Source organism: Coregonus lavaretus (assembly GCF_964263955.1).
Source record: "Coregonus lavaretus genome assembly, chromosome: 17".
In the NCBI taxonomy this organism is placed as follows: domain Eukaryota; kingdom Metazoa; phylum Chordata; class Actinopteri; order Salmoniformes; family Salmonidae; genus Coregonus; species Coregonus lavaretus.
The window spans coordinates 35,981,866-35,991,783 of record NC_140004.1 but is presented as its reverse complement, the minus strand read 5'-3'; the positions used below and the strand labels follow the sequence as shown (position 1 = coordinate 35,991,783).

The window sequence follows — 9,918 nt, the reverse complement described above, 5'->3', positions numbered from 1 at the left end:
ACCAAAACTATGAAATAACACATATGGAATCATGTAGTAACCAGAAAAGTGTTAAACAAATCAAAATATAATGTATATTTTAGATTCTTCAAAGTATCCACCCTTTGCCTTGATGACGGCTTTGCACACTCTTGGCATTCTCTCAACCAGCTTCACCTGGAATGCTTTTCCAACAGTCTTGACGGAGTTCCCACATATGCTGAGCACTTGTTGGCTGCTTTTCCTTCACTCTGCAGTCCAACTCATCCCAAACCATGTCAATTGGGTTGAGGTCGGGTGATTGTGGAGGCCAGGTCATCTGATGCAGCACTCAATCACTCTCCTTGGTCAAATAGCCCTTACACAGCCTGGAGGTGTGTTTTGGGTCATTGTCCTGTTGAAAAACAAATGATAGTCCCACTAAGCGCAAACCAGATGGGATGGCGTATCGCTGCAGAATGCTGTGGTAGCCATGCTGGTTAAGTGTGCCTTGAATTCTAAAGAAATCACCGACAGTGTCACCAGCAAAGCACCCCCACACCATCACACCTCCTCCTCCATGCTTCACGGTGGGAACTACACATGGGGAGATCATCCGTTCACCTACTCTGCATCTCACAAAGACACAGCGGTTGGAACCAGAAGTCTCAAATTTGGACAGACCAAAGGACAGATTTCCACCGGTCTAATGTCCATTGCTCGTGTTTCTTGGACCAAGCAAGTCTCTTCTTCTTATTGGTGTCCTTTAGTAGTGGTTTCTTTGCAGCAATTCGACCATGAAGGCCTGATTCACGCAGTCTCCTCTGAATAGTTGATGTTGAGATGTGTCTGTTACTTGAACTCTGTGAAGCATTTATTTGGGCTGCAATCTGAGGTGCAATTAACTCTAATGAACTTTTCCTCTGCAGCAGAGGTAACTCTGGTTCTTCCTTTCCTGTGGCGGTCCTCATGAGAGCCAGTTTCATCATAGTGCTTGATGGTTTTTGAGACTGCACTTGAAGAAACATTCAAAGTTCTTGAAACTTTCCGGGTTTACTGACCTTCATGTCTTAAAGTAATAATGGACTGTCGTTTCTCTTTGCTTATTTGAGCTGTTCTTGCCATAATATGGACTTGGTCTTTTACCAAATAGGGCTATCTTCTGTACACAACACAACTGATTGGCTCAAACGCATTAAGTTCCACAAATTAACTTTTAACAAGGCACACTTGTTAATTGAAATGCATTCCAGGTGACTACCTCATGAAGCTGGTTGAGAGAATGCCAAGAGTGTGCAAAGCTGTCATCAAGGCAAAGGGTGGGTACTTTGAAGAATCTCAACTATAAAATATATTTAGATTTGTTTAACACTTTTTGGGTTACTACATAATTCCATATGTGTTATTTCATAGTTTTGATGTCTTCACTATTATTCTACAATGTAGAAAATAGTAAAAATAAAGAAAAACCCTTGAATGAGTAGGTGTGTCCAAACTTTTGACTGGTACTGTATATATATATATATATATATATATATATATATGTCATATTGCTCAATAGGTTCTCCAGTAATGAATGGAACAAGGAAGGGAGTAGAAGAGATGATACAAACTGTCCCAGGTGATGGCGCCAAATTCCCAATAAGTTAACAAAGACAACTAATATGATGATAACTACACTGAAGAAAAATATAAACGGAACATGTAAAGTGTTGGTCCCATGTTTCATGAGCTGAAATAAAATATTCCAGAAATTGTTCATAAGCACATAAAGCTTACTTGTGCACAAATTTGTTTCCATCCCTGTTTGTGAGTATTTCTCCTTTGCCAAGATAATCCATCTACCTGACCGGTGTGACATATCAAGAAGCTGATTAAACAGCATGATTATTACACAGTTACACCTTGTGTTGGGGACAATAAAAGTCCACTAAAATGTGCAGTTTTGTCACACATCACAATGCCACAGATGTCTCATGTTTTGAGGGAGCGTGCAACTGGAATGCTGACTACAGGAACGTCCACCAGAGCTGTTGCCAGAGAAATTAATGTTAATTTCTCTCCCATAAGCCGCCTCCAACGTCATTTTTGAGAATTTGGCAGTACGTCCAACCGGCCTCACAACCGCAGACCACGTGTACCCACGCCAGCCCAGGACCTCCACATCCAGGTTCCTCACTTGCGGGATCATCTGAGACCAGCCACCTGGACAGCTGATGAAACTGAGGAGTATTTTTGTCAGTAATAAAGCCCTTTTGTGGGGAAAACTAATTCTGATTGGCTGGGCCTGGCTCCTCAGTGGGTGGGCCTGGCTGCCAAGTGGGTGGGCCTATGCCCTCCCAGGCCCACCCATGGCTGCGCCCCTACCCAGTCATGTGAAATCCATAGATTAGGGCCTCATGAATTTATTTCAATTGACTGATTTCATTATATGAAACTGTAACTCAGTAAAATTGTTGAAATTCTTACATATTGCGTTCATATTTTTGTTCAGTATATATGAACCTAAGAAGACAGGCAGAGCATCACCAATGGCATAACGTCTACTGGTAGGCCTGTATGAGATCTTGAGATAATTGGATCTTGTATTTATCAGTTTTCATAATTAAAATATAATATAGTGCACCGCGGTTCTTAGGCTTTCCATGTCAGATGAACAACAGCATTTGAACAACGGACCAATAGCCTTTGTATGGGGAACATCACCTTTATCAATATAATTCTTTCCCCCAAGGTCTTTCATCTTTAGTTCTACGGCTTGGCATTGCATTGGGAGGGGATGGCAAGAATGTGCTGCTCTCAGATGTCTATGACACCCAGACACACATACTCAATAACGTATACGTCATTGGCAAGATCTGAATACGCCCCTTCCAACTCTGGATGTGTGTTCCACGGGCGATGGAATGGAATATTGGAACCACCAACTTGGTGGATCAAGATTTGCGAACGGTTACTTGCGAACGGTTACTATAAATCACTGAACTTCCATAGGCTGTGCACTTAGCCTGCACGATATCTTGACCAGAACCACAGGGGAAACCGCTTAGAGCTTCGCCAAACGTTACAACCAAGAGAAAAAACCCATCCCTTTTTTTTTTTTTATGCACCAAGAGGTGGAGCACGTTGAGTCTAGTAGACTTCACCAACTCCCCCCCCCAGTGCTAATGTTCTGTGCTTCAGCCGCTGTTAGGAAAGCGTTACCCAAGGATGTAGGTCTTGCGGAGATCTCGGGCTGTTTCGGGATGTATTGATGGCTCAACAGTCCTATCCTTCTTTGATTCCGCACGAAGCACACAACGGTTTTCGGAATTGGAATGGAAAAGCCCTCTGGACGCTGTATTCGGAGCCGACAATATGAACCATGCCCTAGTTAATATTACAAGGATTTCCTCGATAGCCTGTGTATAGACTTTCAAGGAATTTGAAATGTATACATTTGAATCGGATTTGGAGTAAAACGAAAAGCAATTTAGCCGTGAAGAGCAAGGTGTTGCTGTGCCGACGTAAAAAAAAAAAAAAATCTATTCAGCAAAATCAAAGGATTTTAGATGGAGCTGGAGAATATTGTGGCCAATACGGTACTGTTAAAAGCAAGAGAAGGTAGGTCTTCAAACAGCCTAAAAAAAATTATGAACCATTTTGACGCGTAGAAGGGGGTTCGAATACCATTTTGTGGCGAATGCTACAGTGATGCAATCTAAAATGTCTCTGAACATGATATTTACAGATGCTATGCTCTAAAATCTAGTTTATACCATACACCACCACCATCATCATCACAAAACAACATGTTTTATTGCTTATACTAGTCTTTTAAACCCTTAAATGATCTATCCCTATCTCCATTGATGTCCAATATAGCCTATGTATGTTCAGGTCTGTAGTTTAATATCGTTTGACAGTTCCTATGTTTGTTAACAAGGGGCCCCTCTAAATGTAATACAAATTCAACCTCGCACATCCACTTTAAGTTTTGTTTAACAAATTGGTTAGCTGCGTGATTATGATTAGACTGTAGTAGAGCCCAGCGGTGAAACTGTAACAATTATTTCGCAACAACATTCGACATGTTCAGACGGTATTACTAGAACTGGGGTCAAACTCTGATCTGATTATCATTTGTTACAGTTGGCAGTGGCACATTTATGATGATCTATGACGTGATCTGAATCTAAATGGCTATGGTGGTCTCCGTGCAGCAAAATGCAGCCTTTTCCACTTCGATACCCCAAACAACCGTGTGATTGGCCACTTAGGTTCTGTTAATTTCATCTTTACCGTCTGTGTTAGGCAGGTGGAGAGTTTCAGAGACGAGCTGTTTCGGCAGGTGGAGAGTTTCAGAGACGAGCTGTTTTGTTGTTGACCTTCATTGATATTTTCGGAAATATCCTTTCACGTGCACATAGGCCTATCCCCTCACTTCAGACTCAAACAAGGATCCAAACTGATGAAATTATTGGCATTGCAGTAGGTTACTAATGAGAATGTAATGGCTTTTATGTCGTGTTAATGCCATAAAATAAAGCTTCCCGTCTATCTGAATACAAAGAAACTGAGAAGGCTGTGTTCCTCTCACTCTGAGAAATGCACCGTTAGACACACATGCACATGCACACACACACACAGTTGTGCATGGTGTAATGTGGCTACAGGCTCTCTGTGGAGTTGAGCAGTGACGCAGGAGAAGGCACTGTTCCTGTGGCTGGCCCAGTGGTTATCTCACAGTAATAATGACATACTTATGGATTGGCTGCACTGGGTCAAAGAGAGGAAGAGAGACAGACAGACAGAGAGAGAGAGAGATGTTTGCAGTCAGTGTACTGCTGCCATACAAGGGTCCTTCATTGTTTCGAGATACAGCTTGAAACCAGCCTATTACAGTGTAAAAAACAACAACTGCCAGATCACAGATGATTCCAAAGAAAATCAGCGCATCAAACATAATTCCTATAGCACAGGTACAGTTTTTTGGGCAACCAGGCCTCCTCAGGTGATCCAAGAAGATTCAAATCGTTATGTCATGATTCTGAACCACTGCTGGGCCAGGAGTGGTATAGTGTTCTCTAATCTGAATAACATGGAACTGTCATGTGTTCAGATATGTGCAAGGTAATGAAAAGAACATATCTATGTTGAAGTCATTTTTGATTAAATAAGAAGATGGAATGGCAACTCATGACAGATCCTTGTTCTCCCAGCTGCTCTATACCCGAGCCAGCATAGTACGGGTTGGGTTGGCACAACAGTGTGTAAACCATGGTCTGGTATGTCCCAAAAACTGAAAGGGGTTTTCATTGGTCATCAGTGGATTCACTGTTGCTTTTCGCTCAGAGTTGATAGTGAAAAGGCATACATGATCAACAGAGATTTGCACTGTGAAGAGCTGATAGCTGATTTATAAGATCTTGGTGAAGATGGCTCCATAACAAGTGATCAACTGTCAACTTATCTTTCGTGATTCATTGCTGATTGGAGTGTGTTGTGTATTGAGTCTAATGAGTGCTTAGTCGTTTAGATTATGCCTGGTAATGTTAGAATGATTAAGGGCCATATCTGACAGAGCCCAGAGTGTCAACGGTTGTATGAATGCCTGGGAGATTCTGTCAGTCTGGGGTGTACAGGGACACTCCTATCTGTGTGTGTACTGTGTACGCACGTTGTATGCCGAGGCTGGTTGAGGTCACAGACCAGGGACATAGCGAGAATGTGAATGGAGAAGAGAGAACCAGGTTTATTCCTGTTTGTTTATGCGAGTGTCTCTCAGCCAGAGCTGAACAGAGAGACCTGCATTTCCTGTCGGAATGCTCCCAGAGTCAGAGAGACAACAGGAAGGCCCGGTTTACACTCAGCTCCCAGTGTTTACGCCAGCGTCCTCATACTTCCCAAATCACTGGAATAAAGTGAACTGTAGCCAAGCAGAGAAATAAAAAGCCATCAATATCCCCTGCCTTCTGCAGTGCTGACCAGAGAGAGAGACCCTCTTCCAGTACTTGGTAAATGCATCCCTCTGTTCTCCTTTATTCCTTTGAAGTAAGTAATCATCACTAATCTGACACATTAGCCAATTCAGTCATGTTAGGTAAGTGATCACTCCAAGGGAGGATTTGTAAAGGGGCCAGAGGATGGAATAGAACATATTGAGGCCTGCTGAAGAGGACCTTTGATGACATCACGGTTGAGATTCCAGGAAGTTTATCTCACCTGCTCGGTCTCAAATACCAAGGAACAACAGAGTAGCTAGTAAGACCTGAGTATAATTCAGAATCAGGAAAAGGCTAAACACACACACACTCATATCATTATATCATGACTGTAACCTACAGTGTTAGCTGAAGTGAAGGGTTGCATGCAGTTTTGATGTCAGATTGACTGCATTGTGGTCATCCAATCTCCCTCCGTTTCTCCCTGGTGTCCAGTAATCTTGTTTTTGCGGTGGATGCTGAGGGGATGATGCAGTGAAATCCAAACCTCCATTCAGCCTTCTCATCTCTGCTGAGGATCAGCTAACAGCTCATATTACCAGTCACAGCCCACAGCATTGGAAGATGCTGACGTGTTGAACATAGAAATATTAAAGGTGCAATCCATAAGTTCTACTTCTCTTGTGACAATGGGGAAAGTGCAAACAGTCGATTTGAATGAAAACACAAAACACTGCACTTGTTGTCCTGTTCCTCTGCGTTTTTTGCACTCACAAAGCAGAGGTGTGTAAACCCAGCCGGTGTTTTACATATCAGACTACCCCGGAAGGGTTATAGAACAGCGAGAGCAGCAGTGTTTCTTCCTGTTAAAATACTAAGCGTCACTTGTACTTGATTTTTAGGAAGCATTTCCTCTGAGATCAACTTCCTCTATTTGCTGAGCTGTGGAAGGGAGGCTACTCCGTTACGTGTGTGTGTGTGTGTGTGTGTGTGTAAGGAGCGTATGAATTCCTGTGTGTGTAATCTGAGCTCTGACAAGGGCAACATCCTGCAGTAGACCCTGAGCTCATGACACCTACGTGTGTGTGTACGCGCTTCCCCATTCACAACTCTCACATTGGCAGCAGCCGTGGAACCCAAGCCGCCTGAACGAACATCATCGGCTGTTTAAATGAAGGAGAGTAAAGGGAAAAGTGTGTTGTTGAATTCAGATGCGTTGTTGGGATAGCAGACATGTAGCAACAGAATTGTAGCCTAGGTGCCAGCCTGCAATTTTAGGTTCACGCCTCCGTTGTGGGCCAACAGAACAGGCTAAGAGAATAGCATTGCCGATCCATGTCTTCCCTGTTTTCAGATCTAACCAAGCTATGTTGGATGGATGGTCCTCCTCTTACTTGAGGCAATTATGTCTTGTTCAGCCTCTGTTCTAGAGTGAAAGGTGTTCTAGACACTAGAGCGAAGGGACAAATGTTCTAGAATGAAGGGACGGGTGTTCTATCTAGAATGAAATGTGAACATGTTCTTGAACTGAGAGAAGTTTTCTCGAATGGAGGAAAAGGAATGGATTGATGGATTGTCTGATGAAAACAAACATGCAGATTTTAAGGCTTTACCTTAAACTGGCAAAACAGACAATAAACCAAACATTGTAGTACAAACAACACCGTTTGTCTGTCGTTAAAAGGTCACGAACACAGACAACAATTCCCCTCACATCTACTGAGGTGAACTGAGGAGAAACATGGTGAGAAAATGACAGCTGTCTTTCTAAAGCCAACAGCTACCTCTGATGTGTACTTCACCCCACCTAAGCCACTCTATGCACATCAATGTTATTGGAAAGTTCACGGGCGATGGAATGGAATATTGGAACCACCAACTTGGTGGATCAAGATTTGCGAACGGTTACTATAAATCACTGAACTTCCATAGGCTGTGCACTTAGCCTGCACGATATCTTGACCAGAACCACAGGGGAAACCGCTTAGAGCTTCGCCAAACGTTACAACCAAGAGAAAAAAACCCATCCCTTTTTTTTTTTTATGCACCAAGAGGTGGAGCACGTTGAGTCTAGTACACTTCACCAACTCCCCCCCCCAGTGCTAATGTTCTGTGCTTCAGCCGCTGTTAGGAAAGCGTTACCCAAGGATGTAGGTCTTGCGGAGATCTCGGGCTGTTTCGGGATGTATTGATGGCTCAACAGTCCTATCCTTCTTTGATTCCGCACGAAGCACACAACGGTTTTCGGAATTGGAATGGAAAAGCCCTCTGGACGCTGTATTCGGAGCCGACAATATGAACCATGCCCTAGTTAATATTACAAGGATTTCCTCGATAGCCTGTGTATAGACTTTCAAGGAATTTGAAATGTATACATTTGATTCGGATTTGGAGTAAAACGAAAAGCAATTTAGCCGTGAAGAGCAAGGTGTTTCTGTGCCGATGTAAAAAATATATATATTTATATTCAGCAAAATCAAAGGATTTTAGATGGAGCTGGAGAATATTGTGGCCAATACGGTACTGTTAAAAGCAAGAGGAGGTAGGTCTTCAAACAGCCTAAAAAAAATTATGAACCATTTTGACGCGTAGAAGGGGGTTCGAATTCCATTTTGTGGCGAATGCTACAGTGATGCAATCTAAAATGTCTCTGAACATGATATTTACAGATGCTATGCTCTAAAATCTAGTTTATACCATACACCACCACCACCATCATCATCACAAAACAACATGTTTTATTGCTTATACTAGGCTTTTAAACCCTTAAATGATCTATCCCTATCTCCATTATAACATTTAACATTTAACATGCCATTTAGCAAACGCTTTCATCCAAAGCGACTTACAGTCATGCGTGCATACATTTTTGTGTATGGGTGGTCCCGGGGATCGAACCCACTTCCTCGGCGTTACAAGCGCCGTGCTCTACCAGCTGAGCTACAGAGGACCACATGTATGTTCAGGTCTGTAGTTTAATATCGTTTGACAGTTCCTATGTTTGTTAACTAGGGGCCCCTCTAAATGTAATACAAATTCAACCTCGCACATCCACTTTAAGTTTTGTTTAACAAATTGTTAGCTGCGTGATTATGATTAGACTGTAGTAGAGCCCAGCTTACTGTCGTTAAAAGGTCACGAACACAGACAAGAATTCCCCTCACATCTACTGAGGTGAACTGAGGAGAAACATGGTGAGAAAATGACAGCTGTCTTTCTAAAGCCAACAGCTACCTCTGATGTGTACTTCACCCCACCTAAGCCACTCTATGCACATCAATGTTATTGGAAAGTTCATCACCATTTATTTTCAGGCACAAGATAATATGGCTGTTTGCTGAATCAGTGGGTTTTACTTCAGCAATATGTAATGAGATAGACACAGAAAATATGACTGTTCTTTAAGATGGTTTTGAAAGAAAGCAAGACAGACAGAGTAAAAGAGAGAGGCTACCTATTTTTCCAGAGAGGCTACACAGTGGGCACTGGCCATTGTGAATTAGTGTGAGCCACTAACTCGGTCGCTAAACCCAATGTAGTCCTGCATGCCATAGCTGACTGACTACTGTGTGACCATGTCCATGCTCTCCTGTTGGCTGACTTGTGCTGAGTGGTTTGTTGGTTATACTGGCAGTGCCCACGAAGGAAGGTGAACATTATGAGACTATTACTAATACATTCTAACAATGTTGGAAAATGACAGTTTTAGGTAATAGGAGGTGCCTGCTGGTCAATGTTCCATCTAATTATTTTAGGCACTGAGCAAATTTAATGTCTGCTGAGCTCAAACTTGAACAATGGAGAAAATGCATCCTATAAAATTTTACCATGGAAATAACTGTTCTATCATTCAGTTTACAGTAGCAGCCAATGTGTGGTGTTCAATGTAGGCCTACATTCCATGACACTTTTGAGAAAAACATGCAGGGCTTGACATTAACCTGTTTATCCACTTGTCCTTCAGACAAGGAGGTGACTGAAAATGTTTTTGTGTTGTTTGATGCAAGAAACCACTTTACAAAATAAAGTGCATTAT

General features: G+C 42.4%; 1 protein-coding gene across 1 annotated transcript in view; it reads left to right on the top strand.

The window, feature by feature from the left end:
• Positions 1-2,931: 2,931 nt before the first annotated feature.
• The window catches only part of LOC311144385 (G protein-coupled receptor kinase 5-like), a gene marked incomplete at its 3' end in the record, with an annotated part of 54,598 nt that continues 47,611 nt past the window's right edge, over positions 2,932-9,918 (top strand). The window contains 1 exon segment of the mRNA XM_084180401.1: positions 2,932-3,561. Coding sequence (XP_084036527.1) covers positions 3,510-3,561 — 52 coding nt within the window. The 5' untranslated portion in view covers positions 2,932-3,509.